Source organism: Chlamydotis macqueenii, chromosome 2, assembly GCF_036417535.1.
Source record: "Chlamydotis macqueenii isolate bChlMac1 chromosome 2, bChlMac1.mat, whole genome shotgun sequence".
Classification (NCBI taxonomy): domain Eukaryota; kingdom Metazoa; phylum Chordata; class Aves; order Otidiformes; family Otididae; genus Chlamydotis; species Chlamydotis macqueenii.
This window is the reverse complement of record NC_141557.1, coordinates 42,315,723-42,343,362: the sequence shown is the minus strand read 5'-3', so window position 1 is coordinate 42,343,362 and position 27,640 is coordinate 42,315,723. Positions and strand designations below refer to the sequence as shown.

The 27,640-nt window shown below is 37.5% G+C and overlaps 1 protein-coding gene across 1 annotated transcript; it reads left to right on the top strand.

The window, feature by feature from the left end:
- AZI2 (5-azacytidine induced 2) lies at positions 1 to 27,581 on the top strand. Its single transcript, XM_086742735.1, has 8 exons — positions 1 to 220; positions 10,770 to 10,999; positions 13,365 to 13,490; positions 13,753 to 13,852; positions 15,615 to 15,763; positions 19,023 to 19,084; positions 22,233 to 22,348; positions 25,177 to 27,581. Exons 2-8 carry the CDS (start codon positions 10,775 to 10,777, stop codon positions 25,563 to 25,565), a joined length of 1,167 nt encoding a protein of 388 aa, XP_086598861.1. The 5' UTR covers positions 1 to 220; positions 10,770 to 10,774; the 3' UTR covers positions 25,566 to 27,581.
- Positions 27,582 to 27,640: the final 59 nt, after the last annotated feature.

Genomic DNA, 27,640 nt, shown 5'->3' with positions numbered 1-27,640 from the left:
GCGTCACGTGAGGCGGTCGTTGACTTCCCCGAGAGGCGGGGGGTGGGGCCGGCGCCCCGGGAAGTCCCCGAGGTGGCGGAGGCTGAGACCGAAGACCGCGGCTGGGCCGGCGCAACGGAGGCGATGGGAGCCCGAGGAGGCCCAAACGGAGACCGCCACGGCCGGCGCTGCCTCTGCGCCGAGGTGACCGCCCGCCGCTGAGCCGCCAGGCCCGGAGAAGGTTGGTCCTGGCGCGGAGGAGGGGCCGCCGTGCGGGGTCAGGGGGCCGTCAGCCGTCCCGGCCCCGCGGCCTGCCTCTGGCCAGGGGCCCGCGGGGCTGCTGCCGAGCTTCGTGCCCCGGTGCCCAGTGGAGCAGGAGCGGTTCCCGCTGCGGGCAGAGGCGGTTCTGGCCCATCTGTAGTTTCTCTTCTTAAAACGCAGCCATTCTCCTAGAAGCAGCGGGCTGGCAGAATCTTGCGTGATGTCCCTGCCGGCTTTTGCTTTACCGGCAAAATGTAACTCGGTGAAGAGGGGCGTCCCCGTTAAGGGCCGGTGAGCGTAGTTTAAAAGTACTGCTAACGAGTTGGGAATGGGTCTCAGGTAGGCAATAAAACCAGTTAAAAAGCTGTGCCTGCTTAAGCAGAAAAACTGTGTGAGTTCTTTGAGCAGCAAATTGCACATTAGTACAGGGGAATCTGGCAAAGGAAATGAGCAAAGTGGGATTATTGGCACAAGAGGTGGAAACAGAAACATGATAAAATGTTGGAGCAGACTGGAATATAGGTGTTGCAGGCCACGCTGGTTTTGAGGAAGGGAGTACAGGTGAGTGTTGAGATAGTCGTATATACTAGCAATGCTTTCAACTTTTAAGAAAGATTACAGCTTTAAATCCTGGTGTTTCACATCGTGGGGAAATTACTCTGATCTCCTCAAATAACTCTGTCTCCCAGAAAGTTACAAGTGAGAGTAGGTTGGGCTATAAACTGTTCCAGTGAATAGTTCTAGCAGCTTTTGTATTTCTTGAGGAATCTCTTCATTGTTCTGCTGTCTTACAGTATATGTATGCAGTAAAATCAACGTACTGGAAGCCAGCTCTGGATAAAGTGGACTGAGGGGAGGATTATTGTCATAACAATCAAGTCTGCTCTGGGCTCTGAAGGTCAGGTGCTCTTCCAAGGCCAAAGTGTTATTGTTGCCTATGGGAAACATTTAATTTCCTGGGTACTGGTGTGTGATCAAATGCTACTGCTGCTAGTAATACCAGTTATCTGTTAGCACATGTACCCTGTAATTTTTACTCTAGAAACCAAAAAAAATTTAAGGTTACTAGTACATTTTGTTCTTTGAATAATTGGTGTGTTACTGTGGTGTGTTACACCAGGTGCCCACCAAAGCTGCTCTGTTGTTCCTCCTCCTCAGCTGGACAGGGGAGAGAAAATATAACTAAGGGCTCGTGGGTTGAGATAAGGACAGGGAGAGATCACTCACCAATTACCATCACAGGCAAAACAGACTTGGAAAACTAACTTAATTTGTTAACAATCAAATTAGAGTAGGATAGTGAGAAACAAAGCCAAATCTCAAAAACACCTTCCCTCTGCCCCTCCCAGGCTTAACTTTACTCTCAATTTCTCTACCTCCTCGCCCTGCAGCGGCACAGGGGGATGAGGAATGGATGTTGTGGTCAGTTCGTCACATGTTGTCTCTGCTGCTCCTTCCTCTCTTCCCCTGCTGCAGCATGGGGTCCCTCCTGTGGGAAACAGTCCTCCATGAACTTCTCCAATATAGGTCCTTCCCACTGGTTGCAGTTCTTCACAAACTGCTCCAGCATGAGTCCCTTGCATGAGGTGCAGTCCTTCAGGAACAGACTGCTCCAGTGTGGGTCACCCATAGGGTCACAAGTCCTGCCAGCAAACCTGCTCCAGCGTGGGCTCTGCCCTCCATGGGTCCACAGGTCCTGCCAGGAGCCTGCTCCAGCGCAGGCTTCCCACAGGGCCACAGCCTCCTTCAGGCATCTGCCTGCCCTGGTGTGGGGTCCTCCATGGGCTGGAGGTGGGTCTCTGCTCCTCCGTGGACCTCTATGGGCTGCAGGGAGACAGTCTGCCTCACCGTGGGCTGCACCACGGGCTGCAGGGGAATCTCTGCTCTGGCGCCTGGAGCAGCTCCTCCCCTCCTTCCCTGACCTTGGTGTCTGCAGAGTTGTTCCTCTCGCATATTCTCACTCTTCTTTCCTGGCTGCTGCTGCACCGCTGAATTTTCCCCTTCTTAACTATGTTATGACAGAGGTGCCACCGCTGTTGCTGGTGGGCTAGGCCTTGGGCAGTGGTGGGTCCATCTTGAAGCACTGGCTCTGTCAGACATAGGGGAAGCTTCTGGTACCTTCTCACAGAAGCTACCTCTGTAGTCCCCCTGCTACCAAAACTTTGCCACGCAAACCAAATACCTTTATAAAAGAACTTGTGATAGAAGTGTTTATCAGATGATTACACGATAACCTAAGGAGGAAACTTTCCCCAAATTCTAAGCACAATTTTTGATCTAACAGCTGTGAGTGAAGTCAGAAGGTAGAAAGCATGTGTTGGCTGATCAGATTATATGAGAATTTTTGCCACCTCCTTCCCCCAAAACCTCACACTTTTTCTAAAGCTATGTATTATTTTTCAGTCCTTGTGTGCTCCAGTTTACTGTTCAGAACAATATAAAGTGACCGTTGCCAGAATACTAGCTAGGTTATGTTTTACAATGAAAATTAAATAGTAAAAAGTTCTTTAAAAGAGCAAAGGGGGTGATGTGACACGTTTGTGCAGAAAAAAATGGGTAGTAATTTAGAGATAATTTGGAGATTACCAAAATTTTAGCAAATACTCTGGTTTTCAGTATGTCTCTTTTTTTCTGTATGACAGTTAAAAGATGGGGAAAGTGTGAAAGTTATCAGGTCAAATACATGAACAAACTGTATTTAATATCCTCAGGGTGGAGAAATAGAGTAACTTCATCTCACAATGTTGGGAAGAACTTTACATGAAGTTCTAAATCCAGTAACATTTGTTCTTATGGTATCAATAGAAACATCGAATTGGGGATTGTGCATTATGTCTGGAAAATGTTAAATGAGGAATGTCTAACTAGGAAAGCGAAAACTACCTTGGAAGAAGTGCAAGCCTGTTACTGCTCATGCTATCAGTATCTGATTTCTTTAGAATACATGCTGAAGAAAATAAGGTAGAAGTAAATGGGATAAAATGCAGTGTGGATTTACCTTTTGATATATGTTTTCATTCTTTCACAGGTATTTTCTAAATAGAGGAAGTCCAGATAGAGTCCATTTTCAATAGAACAGTTACAGTGGCAGCGAGATCCAGTTTGTTGATATAGCGATGCTGGATTAACACGAGAGTCAGGCTAGTAACTAGCTTGTTAGAAATCAGTGGTGGGTTCTGCTGAGGGGGACTTTTAGAGACTACGTGTGCATGTGATTTATCCACAATCAACTTTACAATGAATCTTACATTTTTGTTACATGTTTATACTGTAATTGCATTAATTAACTATTATTTACATGATTATATATTTTTATATGTAACTTTTCATATATAAAACAGTGGATGCTTCTAAAAATTGACAATACATTTAGGGAGAAGAAATGAAGCTTGGGAAGTGAAGTATAAATAACTTGAACAAAGTCATCCACTTACAAGCTTCTAACAGGAACTTGTGTTCAAATGACCAGGTTTGTCTGAAGTAATGAGTTGTAAATTTGAATACAGAATCATAGAATTGTAGCACAGCCCAGGTTGGAAGGAACGTGGAAAGATCATCTGGTCCAAACTTTTGTAGAAAAAGGAGCCTAGATGAGATTATCTAGCACCCTGTCCAGTCAAGGCTTGAAAACCTCCGGACATTATGTTAGAGAATTTTAGGATGACCAAGGACCGTTAGTGTGACTCAGTTTAACTTGCCTTTTAATAGCTGGAACAGGTGAGGTATGTTTCCAGTTGAATTATAAGTTAATGCAATTATACAAGGCTTTCATAATACCTTATCACTGAACTTGTGAACTTATTGAACGTTAATTAATATGGCAGTTGAATTGAGTGGGAGCAAACTTATGACTAGGACGTAGGACCTACTGTTTGTTTTACAAAAGGAGGTTTAAAAAAAAAAATCCAAACCAAACCCTCTTACCTTTCGTAAATAGTTGTTCTTTATAAACATTTTGAAATGGGAAGGAATGAATGCCAAAATGTCTATTAAAATAATATTCAGTGTTAGCATGAGAACATATAGTTTTTTTGGTAACCTTTGATTATACTTGTATTTGGTGCTAGAAAGGTTTAACAGCCAGAAGCTGTCTTGTTCCTACCTGTGTTTCTTTGGCAGTATTGCTTCTAATTATCTTCAGGATTAAATTTAATAAACAGGATTATATGATGCTGAGAGGACAATATTTAATTGACTCCAACCTCCCCTCCCCTTTCTGACAGTTGTCAGGGAAAGTGGTGGTTGTGTCAGTACAGAAAGGCAAATTGAATACATTAGGATGCATAGGATTTGCAAATTAGGAGGAGGAAGAAGATACTGGAGTATGAAAATATTCAGAGAAAGTAAAATTTATCAAGCACCAGTGTCATAAAATGGGCTTTTTTAGTACTTTTCTAGTTCCTGGGAGAGTAGATAATTTATTGTAAAAAGCTTGAGATTAAAAAAATTGTCTGTTGTACCTAAGAAGATTTTGCTTGGCTCCTCTAGCTTACCCAGGTATTCACGATGGATGAACTACAGTGATCTAATTTGTGAGCTTAGAGATAGTAACTTTCCATTTCCTGGAGGCAGCAGAACGAAAGCGATTTGAAGGTCTGATTTAGCTGATGTGCTGACATGTTTCCTGACAGAGCACCCAGTATGCTGAGGCTGCAGGGTGGTGCCCTTGTGCGCATGACTCCCAGGGAGTGCTTTGGGGCTGCGGACTTTGTCCGTAGGGAAGCATGAGCAGTGGCCAAAGCTAGCAGCTACTGAGATGCATGTATGCAGATTTTTTTTTTTGTTCTAAAAATGGAGTAAGTATCTGTAAAAAGCAATGTCTCTGTCTCTAGAACAGACTATTCATGACTGGAATCAAAGAGAACCAAAGATTTCTGAGGGAGAGATGCAAAATGATAGATGCTTAAAGAGACCGGAAGTCTTGCTTGTTTTAGCATCGTATGTCGTATAATCCATGTCCTGTGTGGAGTTTTTAATGCTGACTGCAGGAATTTTATAATTTTCATTGCTGTACTGGAGCGTCTTTTAAGCAAGAAAAGCAGTACAACTTTTTTGAAATGAAGGTGGGGGCTGCAACACGCTGATTCAAGATTCCTGTGGATCAATGGCATTTATTGAATTTAACGTTTTATTTTTATGCCTACTTGCATATATATACCCTTCTATGTAAGGCAAAGTAAACGATACAAAAATTATACTTGTTATTAACGGTTGGAGACTGTTCATACTACCATTATGAAGTCAAACCCATCAAGTCTGGAAGGTAAACAAAGAGTGGTTCAGACTCTCAGTAGCCTTGAGAAAAAAAAATCAATAAAATACCTTCTTGAAATTATTTGCATTTAACATTTGGAAATATTTTGAAAACTGTTCTATTCTCTTTCAAATCAAAAGAGGGGGCAAAATGGGAATCTACTTGATACTGGGGAAAAATTTAATGTAATCCTGCTTTTACTGTCTCTCCTCTGATCTGAGAATAACATTAGCATTTCAAACTACAGAAATCTGTTTATGCAGTGATCTGTTTGATATTAGAGCCTCTGTATCCTGTCTCCCTCCTATGTAAAATGTGTTTTATATCTAACTACCTCCCATGGTATTAATGACTAATATTTGTAAAAGTCTGTGAAGAGAAAAGCTATATTTCTGTCAAGCATTAGTAAGAAATGGGAAAACATTCTTACTCTCAAGATATGTAATATATTAAATCCAAGCTGTTCTATAACCTATGTTAAGCATCAATGAACAGCAGAAGTGGTTTCTGGAAACTATTATCTTCTGTGTATGTGAAAGAAAAACTTAAGTGGTGCCATCTCTTCAAACTGGTATGCTTATAAACAGTTGACACAATTACTTCTGCAAGAACTTACACTGTTGACAGGACAAAGGATTATTTGGGTTGGTTGATTTGTTGTTGTTTTTTTTTTTTTTAAACAAATTATTTGATACTAATACTATTAATTTAATGTATTTATTTTTGGAAGTAAAGATTAAAGTCCTTTTAAATAGATTGTTTCATGTGCAGATCATTCTGCACATGATAAATGTAACATATTTCTTTGTCACAGGCAAAAGTATAAGGGAAACCTTTCTTGGGACGGGATGCGTAGTAAGTGGGATTGCAAAGCTTGCTTGAAGAAGGCCAAGATGGGCATCAGTTGTATTCATAGACATTAACTTGTCTGCATATTACTTTACATATTTTAGTGGGAAATCTTTAACCTTAACTAGTTACCCTAGTACAGATTATCTCATGAAAATTCACAAAGGTACTTCAGAGTGACAGCTCTGGGACATTTGCAGCAGTGCATACAAGTGAAGCTTTGGAGAAGCCAAACAGAATAAAACATGGGCAGAGGTCTGTGGTTGGACGAGGTAAACCCTCCTGCAAGCCCTTCTGAGACTGCCAGATTTGAGGAGTCAAAACTTGTGGAATAATCTAATGCAGGTATTGTGTCAGAAGGCACTTTGATTGTTGCTTACCCTTCATATTTTTTTAGATGATGTAATATAATACTGGAGAAACTAAATTTTCATTCCTGTAAAATTAAAGGCCACAGCTGCAGTTGGAGATTTTTACAGATATAGCCCCATTTTGTAAGGTTTTTATCTTCTAAAGGTTTGTCTATTGCTTTAATATCATGCTAGAGCTTCTTATGGAGAAAGATGTATTTGTGAGCATGCTTCCTGGTTGGTTTTGGTTTGTTTTTGTTTTGTTTTTCTTGACAGCACAACAAAGAGCTGGGGGAACTACACGTTCCACTGTGACCTTTATAGAACTGCTGATCTTACACTATGTAACAGCCAGGTTTTATTCTTGTACGAGCCTCTATCTTTTATTGGCCTTTTAATACGGGATTAGCAGATGCTGGAGAAGTAACTTGGCATTTTTTTCCTTTGGAAATATTTCAGAAAGTTTTTTTGCAGCATAGAGAAAAACTGTTCATTTTTTGTTTGTTTGTTTTACTTTCTTTTTTAGGTTGTGTTGATTTATTTAGATATATTTAGCAATTTAGCTCCTCTGATTTTTCTAATGTGACTTTTTCGTCATGCTCATCTAATGTGTACTGCAGTTAGTGGTGCATATGTTATAACTTACTTTTGAGTTACTTTAGAATAAAATATGTAAAGACTTTTCCTTTCAGTTTGGCTGACAATAGCATAATGAAATCTCTCAAAAATCATAGTAGCTTCTTTATTTTGTGAAGAAAGGGACTTTTGGTTTCAAGAGTAGTGCTCCTTTCCAAAAGCAGAAATGCTCTTTAAGAGGTAGGAGAAAATTTCAAAATACCAACAGCTCTTTGTTTTCCAAGTTTCTATGCTATGGCTTTTTGAAGTGATTTTATGCTAAACTTAGAGTAATGTAAATATTTTATATTTGTATTTCTTTCATGTGATGCTCTGAAATTGAGTAAACTGGTGTTCAATGGGATCTGAATTTCCGTTTTTGTAAATCTGTCCATTTATTTGAAAGTGATGTCAGTCTGAGGTCTTAGTTTTGTTTCCATGTTGTTCGGCATGATGACAGTGGTGACTTGAATCTTGCTTCTTGTAGAGCTGAAATGACTGCACTTTTTTTGTGGTCGTAGCAATGTAATACAGTGTGTGGATATTATTAATACTCTATATTAATAGAGCTAATGAAAGAGAAAGTATATACAATGTGAATATAGTGGTGACTTTTACCTTCTTAGCAGGCTATTGAGCTTCCAATACAGAGAAGCATGTTTCATGATAATTTTATTTATTAAAAATAAGTTTAAAAATTGCACAGTACCTTCTGACTGTCCCACTTCATTTAAGCTGGCATAAGACGTGTTGTTACTTTCCCCTTGAAAGTGGTACATCATCAAATCTGTTCTTCAAGGGATGAGCCAAGAGGAAGGTGTCATATCGGACCAGAAGCAGACTTTTGTTTTGTAGGCAGTTTGTTGTCATTTAGTATCCAATAAGATTAGTAAAAAATGTGTATATTGGATCTTTCTGAAATATTATCTTGTGTGTAGAAATTTAGAAAAACATCTATTGCAAGTCCCTTCGAATCATGTGGAATTATGTGCTTGTCTTCTGAGTAGCATCCAGTGCTGGCTTAGAGAGCAGCATCAGAAAACCAGAGTTGAATAACCCTATAAACTAAATGAGATATTTCAAGTAAAAAAACACTAGTGTAACTAATCCCCTCAGTAGGTGCAGGCTAAGTGTGTACCTGAATTTACGAAATAGTGTTTGTATATGCTGAGTCTTACTTATTTTGGAAGTTCTTGCTCTTTTGGAAGCTTATAAGGGCAGTAAGTTTTAGTTAACAAACTACAGAATAAATATGGTCTTGTCTTCTGATGTTGTCTCCTCTTTTCCCTTATTGCCATCTCCTGGTGGAACTGATGTGTGCAAGAAATAGGGAATGTATGATGCTCAAATTTAGGAGCTATAGGAAGGTGTGGGGATAAAGATATATTCTATGTACAAGGTTGCACAATCTGCTGCTTTCTTCAAGAGATAATGATAAGCTGCGACACTTTAATGCCATTTGAGTCTAGTGTTCAGAGGAAAGGAAATGCGTTGCCTTGAGAAAGCAAACTCTTGGAATTTGATGAGATGGGTGAGAAGACTTGCAGGGCTCTTGATAAAACGGGAGGAAAAGCTAGTATGTTATTCTCATCTTAGAAGACAAAATGAGCAATTCCTTCAGTCAGTTAATGCGGTTTGAATGATGTAGCATTTTTGGTCAAGGTCACCTTGTGCATGGAATGATGTTATTCTTGCAATGAAAAGGAAACAAACCTTTTTTGCAAGGCACTTTCCACTTAAGTATGAGGCAGAGCAACAGGCAAGGGAAGCTTAGGCTACCCTGTTTTGTTACAATGCATCAAACGGTACGCGAGGCATCTGTTTGCCTCCTGAAGATAGCCCTTAGAAGGACTTCAGGTTTGGTTTGTAGTATTCTTGTCTTTTTTCACGGTTGCAACTCCATTGCTATTTATTTAATATAAACAAACTGTCACAGTTTGTCATCATGTTGTCTAACTGGTTTGGAGCAAATTGAGATAAATGTGTACTACAGCTCTTCATGATGCTGCAGTGCATGTAGTTTTTCCATTGCTAGCACGGTAAGAGAAATTTGACCACGTAGGTAAGTTCCAGGGCAGTTTATCCCTTTACCTCTTAGTATCTCTAGACAAATGGAAGACTACTTTGAATTTAAATAGCAAATACACAATAGAGGGAGCGATTGTGGCTGTGGGTTTTTCCCCCACTGATGCCCATCTTTCCTGCAATGTTCTGCTGATCAGGTCAGTTTTCTGTTGAAATAGCTTTTTCCTGCAATATAAACTGTCTTCACTATGCTCATTTATTTAATTCCAGCATTTCCATTGGTTCATTAGTTAATAATCAGGAACCTACGGATTTGTTCAAGGGAAAAAAAATAAAAATAAAACTCCACTTTTGGTAGAAGTAGCATCAGTAGTTTGGGGGTTTTTTTTGGTTGTGTTTTTTTTTTTTTTTTTTTTTTTTTTTTTTAAGGGAGGGGAGAAATTTGTTAGTATTGCATAGAAATGCAAGGAGTCTTGATCTTCATAACTAAATAAGAATGAGCTGTGTCTTTTTTTTTGTTTGCTTGGGTTTGGGGTTTTTGGAGGGTTTTGTTTTTGTTTGTTTTTAAATCGAACCCCTGAACTTGTTCCTGATAACTAGTAACATTAAGGAATATGCTGTTGGGGCTTTTCCCTTAAGGCTTAGAGTTCAAGAAAGTATACGGAGTTTTTTAAAGGTGCTATTTTCTTATTGAATGTTTTGCTGTGCCTAAATGGTATGTGTTGTAACCATTAGATTAAGTTTTTGTTACTTTGCCTTTGTCATTCAGGTGTATCTGCATAGTATTTTAGGGTGATACTTTTTTTATGGTCAGATAATTGTCAATTTTATCCATGGATGTTGAGGCAGATCCTGTTACAGAGTTTTTGTTCTCACCATATTTGCAGTCCAGAATTACTGTAATTGTTCAGCAGGATCTTCTCTGCTGTAACCAAGTAAAGAATAGCTACTCATGCAGCTTCTTTAAGTTTGGGAAAAGTATAAATATTTGCATTCAAGAATGAAGGAAATTTGGCACCTGTGCTCAGGAAGCACAGTAATTAGTTAATTTCTTGCAACTATAATCTCTTCTACTGCTCAGTGCTGGCTTTCAAAAACGCTAATATAGTATTCCTTTGGAGTTCAGATATTTGGTACCAGCCAAATTTTAGGATGGTGTTAAGCCTTAATAAAAATTAATTTGGGGGTTCATAAATCTGATATGTACTCAAAATATTTTAATCAAGTAACAGTGGAAGATACTTCTTTTCTAACCAGCATATTTTCAATGTCAAATGGATTTCAAGATTTTTCTGCAAGATTAAGATATTTCCTAATTATTCACTCTTGTCATACTTAGAAACACTCTGCAGTATTACTTTGGAAGGTTTTCAGCTGTGAGACTCTTGATGAGTTTGTCTTTGAAAATTTTGCACTCATATCTGTCTTTTTAACAGCTGTCATGGAGGAGTTGGTAGAGGATGACATCTGTATTCTGAACCATGAAAAAGCAGACAACGCTCATAGGAGAGATGGGGAGATTCCTGTTTCATGTTACAGTGGAGACGAGTCTGTTGCCTCACACTTTGCACTTGTCACTGCATATGAAGATATTAAGAAACGACTAAAGGAGACAGAGAAAGAGAACTCCTTCTTAAAAAAAAGAGTGAGAATTCTAGAAGAGAAGGTAAGAAAGAAGTCAGTTTGCCAGCTTCTGGTAGCAGCTACTTTTTTTTTTTTTTTTTTTTTCCTCCTGGCTGGATGGCGGAGCAGATGGTTAAGTATTTAAAATATGTACTTAAAATAATTTCAAAGTTTAAAAGTTTTGGTAAATTGTTTTATTTGTTTAAATGAAATGTAGTTTGTTCCTCTGGTAGTCCAGTTAAATCCTACTGGGATTTTTATTCTTACTGGGCCTGTATGCGACGCAACGCAGTAAGGCCCTGCAAACATGCCATCTTAGATTCAGAAAGATGTGTAGTTGCCTTGGATCGTTACTGTACTTCATCTGCCTCTTTATGGTGTTTATTAGCTTGGGCACATGTGACTTAATGTTGTTGAATATTGAAGTGCCAAGTCTATAAACTGTCAGAATCCAGGAATTGTCTATCAAAAGAATCTCTTGGGCTCAGCAGCTGAAATTATAAGGAAAAAATGGTTGTTAAGTGTATCTGGCTAGATCTAGCTAATGGCAGCCTCAAACATGAAATACTAAGTTGCAATGCTTAATATAGAGGTGTTGACTGGCTATTTTGTGATGCAGTAATTCTAAAAGGTAAAGGAATCTAGGAATTGTTTTATATGCAGTTTCTCATGGCTTTAGTCTAGTAAAGTTCATTAAAGCTAGAACTTGACCATGGTGCAGGCTTTTCTCCCCAGGTAAAGAATGCTCTCATTAAAGGTATATCCATTGTTCAGTAGTGAGTGTCTTTGTACTGCAGAAGGTTTTCACTTTGATAGATTGCTTTCTTATTAGTATAAGATGGAAAGATAGATCCTAGAGTTAGAGCTGAGACATTTATTAGGACTTAGTCCTAAGTATGTGCTACTGACTCTTAAAAGCTTACGAAGTATCTATTATTTTGTGGCATTGGAATTAAGAGCTTGATTCACACATTACAGTTTTTATATAACGTCCTGGGCTTGATAGGGATAGGCATAAAGCTTTAGACTGAATATTCTCCGAACAATACTGAGTGTAACATCTTTTACTCAAAATCACAATAAACTGGACTTGACCTTGGCAATCCCTTTTAATCTTCTGTCTTTTGGTTTGATCTGGTTCAGCTTAATTGTCTTGAAGATGATACTTTGTTTTTCCATAGAGAAAATTTTTGATTTAGTATATGAATACCATAAAAATGTTTCTGTGAGAGGGGCATTGAGGCAGCCTTGACAGTTCAGTGACAGAAGTGACTTTCAGTCTTTGTTCATGACTGATATACTTAATGATAAAAAATACATGGGGAGTTATCCCTTTTGATTTTTAAATTTCACAGTGTATGGAAGCTTCCAGAAAGTTTGATAAGGCTTATATTCTATCTCAATGGCTTTATTTCAGGGAGAAAAATGTAAAGGACAAAACTTAAAATGAATAGTACACGTATTTTGAGGGTCAGTGCAAAAAGCAAAGGGCAGAAGCTTCCTATCTTTATGGTTTGCCTTCCCATACTTTCTTTAGAGCGAACACCTAAAAGAGGAGGTATTTAAGATAGATACCTAACTGTCACCTCTTTAATTTTTGTAAATTTTTTTTGTGTGGCTCTTAATTTTTGAGAAAATATATAAAAATCTGTGCAGATATCTATATTAGATACACTGAGTGTGTTTAAATGCCTCAGTAATTTAAAGCAAGTGTGCAGGATAAATGGAATGAAAAGAATAATGCAGTACTTAGTCAAAACAAGAACTTCCTATGTGAACAGATGTAATTTGATCTAAGACTTCTCTCTTTCCTGTCTTATTAAAACTACTGAATATATTTTAAGTCTGCTCCCTTTTTTCTGACAATCTAGTTGGTAGTGCTTATTCCTGCTTGCTTGTCTCTTGCCTTAGCAAGCAATGAGATAGTGGTGATCTGGATGTTAACAGCTATTTGTAAAATAATTCTGCTTTGGCTTTTCTCACATAAATACACTGGGGAAAAAAAAAATTTTGTTTAAATTATGAGTCATTAAAAAAAACTGTGTTTGGTTTCCTTTAAATTTTCTATATATTGTGTCTATATGCTTAAAATTCTTTTTCCAAGAAGCAGTTTGTTCATCTTCAGAACCTAGAAAATATATGATTAAGGGATTGTAGAGTAAGTAGTCATGACTTCTGGATGGTTTTTAAATACTCATAGCAGTAAACTAGTAAGCATTAAGTACAGTTAGAGATTGCAGAATTTGTAGGCAGCCTTTGTTGCACTTTTGTAACAAATTTTGGTCTTTATCAGTGTCTTTGATTCATTTATTTTCTAAACTAGAACTGTACTATAGCACGTTTAAAATTTTGCAGTTTTCAATATAACAGACAAAACTTATTATTTCTTATGTGTCTCAAACTTGTAGCTGCTTGGTTCCCGACTGGAAGAGGAATGCAGTTCAGTTGGACGTGAACAAGTAAATAAAGCATACCAAGCCTATCGAGAGGCCTGCATTGACCGAGATAATCTGAAAAGCAAACTGGATAAAATGGTATGCCTTAAGTTATGACTTAAATGTATGTTCTGTAAGTACTGCATGGTTAGTAAATGTTTACTGTGGAATGAATTTTATTTGCTGAAGATCTGTGGTGTTTGTTTTGTCACTCCTTTAGGTTTTTAAAGTACATGATGTTACTTTATGTAGGAACAATTTTAAGTATTTCAGTTTAAAAAGTTGAATTGTCAGACATGATAGGAAAACCACTTCACAAATGGTTTTGGAGTTTTTTGTTCCCTTCCTCCCCTGAAAATAGATGAAGGAAAGTGCTGAATCCTTGAAAACCTTGAATGAACAGTTGCAGTCTAAAGAAGTGGAGTTGTTACAACTAAGAACTGAAGTGGAAACTCAACAAGGTATGCACTTGGTTACTTAATTATTTTCCAAATAATGTTGACTAGTCAACTAGCGTGTTGATTAGTCTTAGTGGTTATATTATGATCTCGGGCCATGAAGAGGAAGAGGTTTAACCCTGTATAGTGGCTAGGTAAGAGAGGCATATACTGCTGTGAGGTACTTCAGCTTGTGCATTTGTTCATTCTTGCGAATGGTGGGATGCACGTTAGATTATGGTAGGCGAGGAAGCTCTGTGGTAAAGGTCTGAGGCTGTTGTGTTCTTCCACTGTAGATTATTTAATAATTTAAGAAATGTGCACAACTTGACAGTGTAATAGGCTAGTTGTGTATATTTCTGGACCCCACCACCTTTTCCTCAAGAGTGAGGCGGGGGCATATTTGTTCAAGTATCAAACACAATCCAATCAATACCACTTCCTCTGGTACATGCAAATGATCTGGTATGTTGCTTTGTTTCACTGTTGGGATATGACAGGTACAAGAGGATGTTGTATAGCAATAGGTGCAGTCGACAACTGCTATTTAAAGGACTGGGGGATGAGGAAAGTTAGAAACATGCTGGTGGAAAGAGGAAGGAGAAACAAACATTGTACCCTGGCAATTTCAGAAGCCCAAACCCAGCTTCCGTTTCTGGTGTTGTAAAGAATGCTGTGTAGATGCTAGGTGTGTAAAGTAAAACACTATGGAAGAAAAAAAAAATCTTTATTAATACAGTTAGAAGAAAAGAGAACAAGAAAATGCCATCTGTGTAAAGTTAGAGATATGGACTGGACTTCAGTTTCTCTACAAATGCAGTTATTTGAAGGGTGCTTGTCAGTATTGCTATGCTTGAATTGGATTACTTTCCAAGAGGACCTGAAGCATGTACTTCAATTGCACAAGTTTTTAAACCTAGAAGAGCAAGCCACATGTAGTAGTAGTATCATTGTTGAGGATCTCATGGTTTAAGGATTTAAGAAGCGCAGAGTTTATAAGGAGAGCTGTGACAATGTGGTGATTTCAAGTCTTATTTACTAATCCATTTTACTCACAGCTGGGCTCAGAGTACCTTCTTTAAGAACAATCAGTGTAGCTTAGGCTTGTTTAAACTGTTACATTTGGAAATCAGTGTACTATGCAGTTTATGACTTGGGGACTTCTTTCCTGTCATTTTTGTTCTTTTCTTGCTGTCTAATTAGCATCCTACTACTGATTTGATGCTAGGATTGTCTTAGGTTGCTTCTTACTAGCAACTATGTGAATTTGTTCTGCCTAATAAGAACACTTGTCTAACTTCTAGGCTTTACTCTTTTGTGTTGATTGTATCTTTCATTGTTCTGTTTGGAACTTCTTGATACTAAACTTGGGGAAAACTTACGGTAAATTATGTAACAGTATAAATCCGAGGAGGAAACGGCTCATGTTTTCAAAGCATGTAAGAAGTATGAAAGTTGGTGTATGTATCATGCAAGCTGGTGTTTGCTATTAACTGAATTTTGCATTTCCAGTGCCTTTTTATGCTGTTACTTCCTTTTTCTTTATGTAAAATCTCCAGTGCATTCCTGGAAAGTAAGCTCCGTATTAAACTCAGAAAATAGACTACTTCTCTGCCAACAACTGTACCAGTGTTACTATTTCTCTGTTGTCATAGACTGCAGTTTCTTCAGAATGTACAGGATAACATTTTTGTGCGGTATGGGCTGCTTGAGATGAAACCTTACGTATTGAATTACGTTCCTTGAACTGAGACTGATATCTGACTGTCTGGCTTGTCTTCTACAGTGATGAGAAATCTGAATTGTACTCAGTCCAGCTGGGAAATAGAGAAGCTGAACAGTGACCTGAAAGTGCATAGTCTGGAACAGGATCTAGAAAAGCTCAAGCAGGAGTGCAGCAGTCTCAGAAAGGAGTTACAAGAATCCAAGCAGAAGGTACCTTTATTTTTAATAAATTATTGTGTTAAGAGATTATTTTAAATCCCATGTTCAAGCAAAATAAAGGATAAACAAAGAGATAAAGTCTATAATTGAGTGAAAGATGAACATCTTAGTAAAATTAACCTTAAATATTCTCATAGGCTGTCTTATTTCTTCGAAATAGTAACAGGCTCCCCAGGGAAGTGGTCACAGCATCAAGCCTGTCAGAATTGAAGGCATGTCTGGATAAGGCTTTTAGCCATAAGGTTTAGTTTTAGGTAGTCCTGTGAGGAGCAGGGAGTTGAACTCGATGATGGGTCCCTTCAATTTGAGATATTCTGTGATTCTTCATAGGTGAGATTTCCCAGCCATTGGCCAAATAACAACAGAAAATAAAGTTTTACAATTTCTTTTAAGCAGCTAATCACATCAAAGATTCTATATTGAGCCAGCAATGTGCGCTTGCAGCCCAGAAAGCCAACTGCATCCTGGGCTGCATCAAAAGTGTGGCCAGCAGGTTGAGGGCGATGACTCTGCTCTTCTGCGACTTCACCTGGAGTACTGCATCCAGCTCTGGAGCCCCCAACATAAGAAGGACATGGACCTGTTGGAGCGAATCGAGAGGAGGGCTGGAGCACCTCTCCTATGAGGACAGGCTGAGAGAGTTAGGGCTGTTCAGCCTGGAGAAGAGAAGGCTCTGGGGAGACCTTATAGTGTCCTTCTAGTACCTAAAGGGGCTTATAAGAAAGGTGGGGACAGAAAAGGAGGAAAGATTTTTTTTTCTTTCTTTCTTTCTTTTTTTTTTTTTTTTCTTTAACAATGAAGGTGGTGAGGCACTGGCACAGGTTGCCCAGAGAGATGGTTGATGCCGCGTCCCTGGAAACATTCAAGGCCAGGTTGGATGGGGTTCTGAGCAACCTGATCTGGTTGAAGATGTCCCTGCTTCTTGCAGGGGGGTTGGACTACTTAGAAAGCTTGGGCAAAACCTGGTCACTTTCTTTAATGACAATAGAATGCTTATGTTAAAAGATGTCATGAAGTTTAAGGAGCTCTAGCACTTTTCTTTAGGGTAGTCACATTAAGCTTGCAAGGAAAGTACCTTTTTTTGGTGCCATTCCCTGACATTTCTAGGGCAAGTGTCTGTTTTAAGGGACATAATGGGTAATGTAAATGTTGTTAGGATCTCAAAAAGAAAATAGCTTAACAGTAATAAAATGATTTAAAAAAAAATTGTCTAGTGTACGCTTACTGCTTTACATCTTACCTTTGATGTAAGGCAGAGTGTCAGTCTCTAGGACTCTGCAGTCACATTGAAATTACACAATAAATTTAAAAGATTTAAATGTGATTGTTTGAAAATGCAGATTATTTTAGATTTCTTATGGTCATTAATAATTAGGATTATGGAATCTTGATTCACATAGTCTTTGCGTGTGTCAGTATTTGGGGTATGTCAGACTCACAGATAGAATCATCATCCATGGTGATGATCTTGCCTGAAAACAGGTTTTGTTTTAATTTGGCAATGTTCCTTTGGCATACTTTCTTATGGGCACATTTACATTAATACAGAAATGTGCTTTTGAAGCAAATCTCCTAATCACCACTGCCTACTGTGCCTTGCATTATGGAGCAGTCTGGAGTATGGGAACTGGATTCCTTTTGGATTAAACTAAGATGCACCCCAGTCTCTCCTGGGCACTCAAGGAGCAGACTAGAGCCTGAAGTAAAGTCCTTCCCCTTGCTGCCCTCAAAGCTTATGTAGCTGAGGCATTGGGTTCTCAGCACTGAGAGACTGCCTTGTCTCAGGTTTAGTCTGTTTTTTCCATTAAATGGGGATAAAGCATATTACCTAGAGGGCATGTGAGGTGTTCTGTTAACTTCTGTTATTGGTGGTTGTTGGTTTCGCTTGTATCTGGAATTCTTTTGGGTATTTTAAGTAACTTCTCTATTCTGAAGGCATACTGTAACTTGTATGCAGTTCTAGTGTCTTCAGGTAGCTGTACACAATAGAGTAACAGCTACATAAATAATTGAAGATTGCAGATTGTATTGTGAGAAAGAACACTGCTAGAAAGAAGAGACTAAAATAGCAGTTGTAAGGACTAGACACTACACTGCTTAAATAATGCTTATGCCAGTAACTTTTGTTGTGAGGAACAAATATAAGGGACAGCTTTTTTCTTTCCTTTTTTCAAATATAATTTCTTCTCAATCCTGGTAACTGCTTAATATAGGAAATAAAAAGGTATAAGTTTTCAAACATAAAGCAATACAGCACAACTGGTTTTGTTTGGTTTTTTAAACTATAAAATTGAATCTTTGATGGATGGTGGTGGGAAAGTCTTCAGGAAGGGGAAAATTGTCAGTTGAAATACAGGGAAATGTGATCAATAGGCAATGACAGGTCAGCATTGTTTCAAAAGCAGCTGGTATTTTCATTATTACTGGTTTTAATTACATTATTTAGCCATTTTCATTTGTTTTCTACCTTAGGCAAGTATACTTTCTATTTTATTTTTCGTATTTTTAGATATTTGGATTTTGCATTGTAGTTGATGCAGTGTGTGCATTAGATTGACAAGGTGCTTGAAATGTATATAGGCCATCATGAAGCCACAGTACCGGGTATCACATTCTAACAGCTTTGGCTAGAGAGAATGGTAGTAGGAAGGGAACATGAAGAGAAGGGATGTGAATGGGAACTCATCACAGGTGAGGGTCTAATAGAAATGTGACCAATGAAGCAAGCCCAGCGTTTGATTTATTAAATAGTCCTGTTTGTATGCACAATTTAAAGCAGGGATAAATTATGTTCTATCATAAAAATAACTGCTGGAAGTAAATCTATAATGAAACAGTTTTCTTTAAATGATCTTGATATACTAGGTTAGGGAAAGAACAAGGGAAGACTGATTACTTATTTTAATTGAAGTCAAAAGCCTTTCTCAATTTTTACTTTTTCAAAGAATCACAAATTCTGAGAGCTCAGCTCTTAAAAAAAAAAAAAAAAAAAAAAAAGCTGGAAGGGGAGAGAGAATATGGTGGCAGCTGAGCAATGCTTTCATATAAGTAATTTAAGCATTTCTAAGCAGTAGATCTTAGTAGAAGTCTTTATATCCATTTGGAAAACCACTGCAGCCAACACAAATGAAGACTACTTTACTTCTGAATTTTATTAGCGAACTTGTAGTTTCACTGCAGTATTTTCAGATAGACGATCTGAAATCATATGTTCATTCTTGCTCTGTCTTCCCTTCACCTTGTTATGCAGGACCAGGCTCAAGACAAAAATCCATTAAATGGAGACCTCCTTCAAAGGCAAGACATCCAGAGGTATGAAAATCAAGTGGCTTTCCTGTTTTATATTTAGTTTACTGAGGGACAGTTATTTGAACAAGTAAAAATTCTTGCAGCCTGTTCAAACGTGTTATCTCAAATGACAATGTCATTTCAAGTCCAGGTATACTGATTTAGCAAGATGACTGTCTTTTTTTTTTTTTTTCTTTCTTTCTTTGTTATGTTGGTAGTTCAGGATGATGATAAGAGAACATTTACATTTGCAGATTGTTGTACAGAAAATGAAAGAAGATATAGCGATTTTCTAGAATAATGCTAACATATCAGAAAGCAGGTGTTTTCACTTTGCAGCCATTCAGAAAATAATTGTGCTTATGATATAAACTCCTATATTACCCTGTCTTGAGTATGTGTGCCGTAATAGATAGTATATCTGTCCTTTAATTCCTTATGCAAAAGAACAATTCAGGAATCCACGAAAGTTCCCAAATATTCTGTCTTGCAGAAATGAAATACTAACTGCATCTTTTATACCCAGTTGTGCTTGTTCATGTACTTACATGATTTTCCACAAGAGGGAAGAGTGGTTCTTCATAATGACAGATTGTTTAACGTAATACCTTGTTGCTTGCTTAGCTATTGAAGAGATGGGAAAGGAAAACAGTCATTGAAAGAGAACAGCACAGAGATTTATTTTCTTATGTTCTCTGGTGTGATGATAATAATATTGTACACACTATACGCAAATTACACTTTCACCTTTTACCTTGACTGGATGGATAGCTAGCTAGCTGACACTTCTTGTGGTTTCTGCTGGAGTTTCATAGTCAGTCTTACATGCCTGAAAAAAGGTCTTATCTCAAGGTATAGCAGTTATCTCTTTGATCTTCCAGAGCAAATTTATTCCAGAAAGTGACATTCAGGTGGCAACCATCTGAATTAACAATGTACAGTATAGTGTGTATTGTAATATGACATAAATAATGAATGTGTAATGTGGGCTGAATATGTAAGCCTATCCAAAAATCTGTGGAAAAAAACACCTGGAAAACCTCCACTGTGAAATATTTGTTGTAGCAAGTAATCCTGCTGTTTATAGGACATGGAGGCATTAGCAGTTAGTTAACTTTTCAGAAAGTAATTATTTCACATTTGTCACCAGCTTGCAAATCTGACTTCAAATTCTTGGTTTGCAAATCTATTTTGCTGTAGATTTAGATAGGCTACCATATTCAAGGTTTATATTACGTGTTAGAAGGCAGTATAGGATAAACTTCCTGGAATCCTTGGTTTTCAATTGCAGATTCCTTGAAAACTAGGATTCCTTGAAAATTAGGCTTTGCAATGGGATTCCAGGTCAGTAACCCCAAAACCCAGGTAAAATACGTTACGTGTGATTTAAGTGGAATTCCGGTACCTGCATCCTTTTGCAAGATGCTTTTAAAAGCGCTAAATGCACATTACCAAAGTTATCTAAGCACTTTCCTCCTGGATGATGGCAGACATATTTACCACTTCTACATATAAATGTATTTCAATATTGGACAGTTCTGTTTTGATATAACTAAGGTTTGATCTTATTTTTGAGACCAAAACACATAAATTAAATGAAGTGTGGTTGCTGCATCAACTTAATTTTAAAATTGTCATCTCTTAAAAGCTCAAAGGGCTGAATGGGCTTTGCAGTAAAAAGGTCACAGGTTTAGCTGGACTTCCTGAAATATCAGTTCTGAAAATTTGAACTTTATATCTATCAGAATTGCTGACACTTAATACATTAAACTATCAGCTTCCTCTGTTCTTTAACAGAGTTTTTGAATCTGAATCTTTGTATTCTGGGGAAATACTTCTGTGCAGGGTAGGTATAATTTCTTTGTTTTAAAGGAATTTTTTTTAGTGTTAGCTTGCAGAACAGAATAATAGCTGTTTCTCAGAATGCTTTTGCACACGTTCATGTCTGATAAATTTCATGCAGGAATGATCCTAAATTACTATTTTGAGGGATAGAAATCTGTATACATGCATGTTTGAAAATACAGTTTTTATATAGCTTAGTAGTTCTTAGTCATCTCAGCAATAGTTTGAGGTACTGAACTGTTTTCAAATAAACATCTTATTTCTTCTTCACTATATTTACCTATAAATATTCTGAAAACTCTCATTCATTATACTTATCCTCAATAAATGTGTTTTAGTAGAATGTTAAGCATTAAAAAAAACACTAAATCATTGATTTTATGTTTAAGTTGAAGTAACTGCATCCTTATGTCTTTGAACACTAAGTTAATTATTAATCAGCATAAATGTGGTGTTCAGTGAGCCTTTGCTTGAAATTTTACCAAAAACATGTGGTGATGTTGACTTTTTTGATTATTTGTTGTTGTTGTTCATGGTTTTTTTACCAGCTAATAACCTGAAACTGCAATGTTGGAACAGAGCTGCTGTTGCTAAATATGTTTCTCATATGATGTTGTCTTACAGGAGAATAAATTGCTTTGCAGGTTTTTTTACACTGTCTGATAAGGCAGTGTAGTACCATAAATTAGATGACTTGAATATGGGACAATTTTATATTTTAGTGTGGTCTGTGTATGGGTGCTCAGTTTGGATCTTGGGTATCTAGTACAAATTCGTTGTAGCAAAATTAATGGTGGAAAGACATAAATACTGATTTTGATTGAATATTTAAAACTATGATCAATTAACATTGCTAGGATCGTAATATGGTGTGTGTGGTCATTTATCAGAAGCCATTGAAAGTTAATACACCACCTTGGTTACAGTCTAGTGTTCATTTAATTTTTATTTTTCTTTTAAGTACTCTTTAGAGATTACTAATTCTGTGGTAAGATGGTTAGTTTCAAATAATGAAATTGGAGAATATGCTTTGTATTTATTGCCATTTGGGGAACTTGAAATTATTAGTATCATCTAGTATGTTAACATATATTATATTATATATTGTAATATGCAAGAGTCAAATAAAATATACAAAGGTCAATCGGTTTAAGAGAATTACCAGTACTACTTAACTCATTTTGAATTGTGATACTCTAGTGAAGTTGGCAGGGTATGTCAGGCGTAAGTGATTTACTAACAAATGCTTGATAAGCACATTAATAGGCATGAGGGTGCTCTACAGGTGGCAATTATTTAAATTTTTAAAAAACTTTTGTTTTGAAAGTGTGCACCAAGCATATTGGGAACTGAAGAGAGAAATGTCTAATTTGCGTCTAGTGACTGACGTGCAAGCTGAGGTTCTCCGAAAACTGAAAAGAAACCCAACAGTGACCAAGAAAGGCAAGTCAGTGTTTGCAGTAACAGACCTTAAAAACACAAACCGTTGATTCAAGCTGTACCATTTTAAAAAGAACGTAGCTATCATATCTTATCAGAATCTCATCAATTGAAGTTGATAAGCTAGACTGTATTATGGTTCCAGCCTACCCATTTTCTGCTTTTGCTTCTGTCTCATACTGGTCAACTTCACACATAAAGGTGTTGCTGATGTGTTTTTTCTTCAGTACTGTATTCTGTTCCCCTTGTGGCTTTTTTCTCAGTCAAGTGTTGCTTATGTGCACAAGGCTGAGGTGTTAAGTTTACTCGTATTTGACCTTTTACCACAACTACTTCATATTAGGGGGAAAAAAAAATCTTTTTGCAAACGCAGTCTTTTTTTCCCAGTGTAGAATATGTAAGTATTAATTTAGCAACTTTTTAAAATCAGACTTTAATAGACTGGAATGCCTTTATGGTTACATATTTCTTTATGTTAGCATTCAGAAAAATTGTCTTTTCTAGCAAAATGTTACACAAGATAACATTTTCCAAATGTCAGATACTGAGGCTGTAAAATTGCCTTATTTCTGCTGCTGCATTGCAACTAATTAAGGGGAAAGTAATTTCCACATATAATATGTATAACTTCTGTGAGCAGTTCATCAGGTACTTTGTACATATGTTTCTCTCAAGCCAAATGCTTTACGAGAGAGCATTTTTACTCCGATGGAGCCAGACTATCAGTCTGACTGTTTATCACAGTGTTCACTTCCTTTATTTTCCGCTCACTTCAATTGTGGTATTTACTGTGTTCAGAATAGAGAAAATGCGGGTGAAAGACAGTGAACTTGGTTACAATATATTGTAACTATCTCTGATGTCCCTATCCAGTACAAGATCAAGACATTTTGTTTCTAAACAGCTTTGATTGGCTTGGTGAGGTAATGATAGGATTCACCTGCAGGTCAACCACTGCCTTTGTCTGCGGCCAGCAGTGATTAATGATCACTCTCTGGTACTTGGTTGATAAACTATCATCACATTTTGTAGACTTGGTGATATTGTTACCAGGTGAGTCCTTGTTCCTACAATTCTAAGACACATTTGTCAAATAACTTCAGTAGAGAAACAAGGAAGTCAGTGAGGTTTTAATCCTTGAGATGGTCAAGGTTTGATGTGATCATACATCTTTCTGTCCTTATTTTTGAGTTACGTGTGTTGCCTCTACACAAATACTCATTTTTCTCTTCTTTTACCTGGTGAACAGTCTGATTTTCTGCAGTTGCTAATGCAGTTGTACATCCACAGCTGTAAAAGACAGTATTGATTGACTGGGAAATGAGGGATTTTTGTCTTGTGCTCTGTAGGTTTTTTTCAGTGAATTTTCAGAAGTATGTAAGAGTGGACAGGTTCAGCAGAAATTAAAACTGTATTTTGTTGTTGTTGACCTTGCTTGCCAGCCACACTTATGAATGCAATGCAAATATATCCATGCTTATATTTATAGAAAAATCTTGCTTATGCAAGATATGGGTAGAATTGACTTAAAACTTCTCCTTCCTATACCTGTAGCACTAGCTGTTTTACTATATACACACTAGTGACGGCTGTAAGAGGTGTGTAAAGTCTGCAGAACACGATGTATTTATTGCTGTGTGTATGATGTGAACAATGCCAGTTAACATGCAGATTCTACTTAGCTGTCACTTATGGGTGAAGGCATTTTCAACAACTCTGTGTCTGCTTATGGGGTGTTTCTTACATTTTCCATCAATTTTCAGTGGATTCCATTTTTCTGGAACTTCTAAAGGTCTGTGGACCTCAAATTGCTTTTTATACCTGTCAGCACTGAGAAGCCAAATCCAGTTCCTGAGCATGTCTTTCAGATATGATGCCTATGCTACTGGAAAATGCTTTTGGCTGACATTTGCAAATTGGTACGCCCTTTAATTTACAGTGACAAATGAAAGTTATATTCTTTGAACAAGATACTGGCTCTTCTTTCTGTCACTTAAGCACTGAAGTTACAAATCACAGTTCATACTCAAGATTCATAGCTGTTCTAGAAAGCTACTTGTAACATGCGAGTTTCTTTAACTGCAGGAATTGTTAATCTACTCCCATTACATGCTTCTGTAAGTGATTACCACAATAAATGACCCGGTTGTTTCTGGCCATCTGTTCAGATGTGCATTGAAGGTGCAGCTCTTTCATTTCAGGTAGATGCTGTTCTGTTTCAACATTCTCCCCTTCCTAGCATGGTTTAAAACTCCCCTGGAATTTCAGATGGCTGAAATTGCAATCTGTCACCTTACTTTTGGAAGTCAGACAATAGCACAGCACAGAGAGCCCGTGAATGCCATGCATTTCCCTCTTACTGCTTCACAGACAGTGAGAATTCAGGTTCTTGGAAGCCTGAGAACACACCTTGTTAAAGGAATCGGTAGAGTAGGAAGAAGTAATCCTCTGTGTACGCAGTGTTCTGAATCTGGTTGATTTCTCCAAGTGCATGAAAATCCTCTCTGTTTCCGCATTCATTTCAGTCTTGGTAAAAAGATTCATCAGTTTGTTTGCGTTCAAGTGGGAACTGGGAGGTTTCCTTGGGCAGTGGGTATATTTTAGACATTGCTATTTCAGGGTCTCTGGTTCATCTTGCAAAATCAGACTGAGGAGGTTAGTGTTCCGTTTGTAACATTTAAGTAATTACTGAAGTTACAGTCCAGTCTGAAAATTTGTAGCTTGAAAACACGGAGTTTAACATACCTGCTACACTGTAGTATATTTGGAGTATATGAAACATGCATTAGATAATGTAATTTTAACATCTTTTTTTAATCTTCTTTCTTCAGCTGCCCCTACTGCACCAGTACAGTGTGTTGACTTGAACATTTCGAAGCTGAATTTGACTTCTGGAGTAGTCTATAAAAAAATATCACAAAATGATAAAGCACCCTGTAATGCTGCGTCTCCCCCGCTGCCGAGAGATGTAAACATCCCATCTGAAAGGGTGACTCGACAAGCATGGACAAATGAGAGACCCATTCCAGTCGGTGGCAAAACATTTCAGGAACACCATTCTTATGGAAAGAGCTCTCTTGAAGATAATTCCTGGGTATTCCCAAGTCCTCCAAAGCCTAATGAGAATGTGTTTTGGGAAATGAGAAATAAAACAGCCTTGTTAAACTGTCCAGCAGATTACCTGGATCAATGTAATCAAAACTGTCTGCACAAGAGTTAAACAATTTTTAGAATGAACTGAGACGTTTCTAGAATGGTTCTGAATAGGCACCTTAATGCTTGAACTTTTGAAGAGGGAAAACAAATTGCCCGAAATGTTTTTTTTTTAATTTTTTTTTATTTTTAATTCTAGTTCTGAAACAGAAAGCCTGGTCTTCCTCTGCTGTAAATCGGGAGCAAGTTCCTTGAATTTAAAGCTGTGCTGGTACAATGTAAATATAAAGAAATCTAGCATGGGGCCTAGGTAGTCTTGTATTGCAATGGCATACATTTGCAAAAGATTACACTGAAAAGTGAGTTCTTGGAATAAAACAAAATAATCCGGGTCTGTATTTGTTTGCTATTTGTATGTTATTAAGAAAATACTTGGTGTACTTTGTTAAAACCTGTAACAGCTCTGAGCTTATTTTCTGACAGTTTTTTTCAGAGTAAGACATAAAATGAAGAATTGGATTATCTCTCCCTTCCTCTTTTCAATTAACTTCCTGCTTCCTCTGGTTTAGAAATGCATTTTTATGTAACTTTTAACCAAGAAAGGTGAGGGGTTTTTTTTTTTTTTGTGAAAATCTTGATTTATATTAGACAGTGGCAAGAGAAAATTCACTCCTAGGCTGTCCGCTTTAGATTGCACCATTCTGGGCCTTACTGTGAATTATCAAGGACCCTAAGTAACGCTGCTGAACGCTGTGAATCCTGGATGTTCAGCTTGTTTCCCTCAGTTCGTACTGTAGGAAACAGACTTAATTCTGCGCACAGTGGTGCCTGCCACAGAATCATCCTGTTCATAGTGCAATTATCCTTACTGTGCCTCTTTTGCAGAGCACCAGAATCTTGACTTTCTAATTTGTGTGGTGGTGAAGGCTACTAACTTTTCTTTAATAAAAGAAACAAAGCCTTAATTTAATCAGACTAGGTGTTGAAGCATTGTTGATATACATAAGTATTTTTGTGGTCTCTTTAGTATGCTACTGAGAACTAGTTATTTGAATTGCAACTGCCTGCTTTATAGATTATGAGTATCTGAGTACTTTTCCTCTTAAGGCCAAGAACTGTTTTTAGACAAATACAATTTATTACTTTTTTTTTTAAACTGGTCTCCTTCATATCTGGCTTAATACAGTAGGGTTAAGTGAAATGCCTTGACTGTTCAATACATTGGAGAAAAACACTTGGTAATGTAGATCCACGATAACTAAACTGTAATGGGTGGGAAGAGATTTAATACTAACTATGTTATTTACAGATGGGTGGATGGATGGTTGAAGTATTCAATTTGCACAGGTCCAGCTTAAGATCAGTGTAATAAAAATTAATTAACAGCTTATTATTATCTTAAAATTGCTTGCAAATACATGACTGTAGCATAGCCCTGGTAATGATGGGCTGTAAAAGTGTTACCAAGGTGCTACATGACCTGTGTGGTTCCAGACACTTTCATCTCTGTGGAGTAAGTACGTTGTATGATGCCCATCCTCTTCTCTTTCATTTTGTCTATCAAATTTGAAAAAAGCCTTCCAGATACCTTCTACTGTGTTAGTAAACAGCATACATAAATAATGTTTCCCATTCACCAGATATTGTTTTTATCATTCTGTTACCTTGCTCACGTATGCTGGCTTGTCTGTGATTAATGGAAATGGTGTCAGATGCTGGAATTTATTCTGACCAATGAACAGAGCTGACTCAGGGGAGTACAATTTCTTGGAAAGTAATAGAACAAAACCCAATATGCATAAACCAAATCCAAGTCAGTAGGCTTTAGCTGATAGAACCAACTACCTGTGTAATAACAAAGCAGCAGAAAACAATTCTCATGTGGCTGCATAAGCTATATGGTATCTAGTTCTGCTGTAGCTTACTTTTTTGGTGTCCTCCACCTCAATGCTATCGAGGCTTTTTAATAAGCAATGTATTATCCAACAGACATCAACGTGATTAATACTTTACTTTGATTTGTGCAATGAAGGAATTCTACTCTGTAAGATTTTTAAATAAATTTATTTTTGTTTGAAATCGGTTTCACTTACAAATCTCCTTTCAGTATCTGGCACCAATTTTTTTACTCAGCTGTAATTT

Bases quoted from the DNA above. Each gene is read 5' to 3' on its own strand.
- AZI2 (XM_086742735.1), top strand. From the start codon at position 10,775: ATGGAGGAGTTGGTAGAGGATGACATCTGTATTCTGAACCATGAAAAA. The intron at 19,085-22,232 runs GTATGAAAATCA...TTGTTTTGAAAG, and splicing joins CAAAGGCAAGACATCCAGAG to TGTGCACCAAGCATATTGGG. The intron at 22,349-25,176 runs GCAAGTCAGTGT...TTCTTTCTTCAG, and splicing joins CCCAACAGTGACCAAGAAAG to CTGCCCCTACTGCACCAGTA.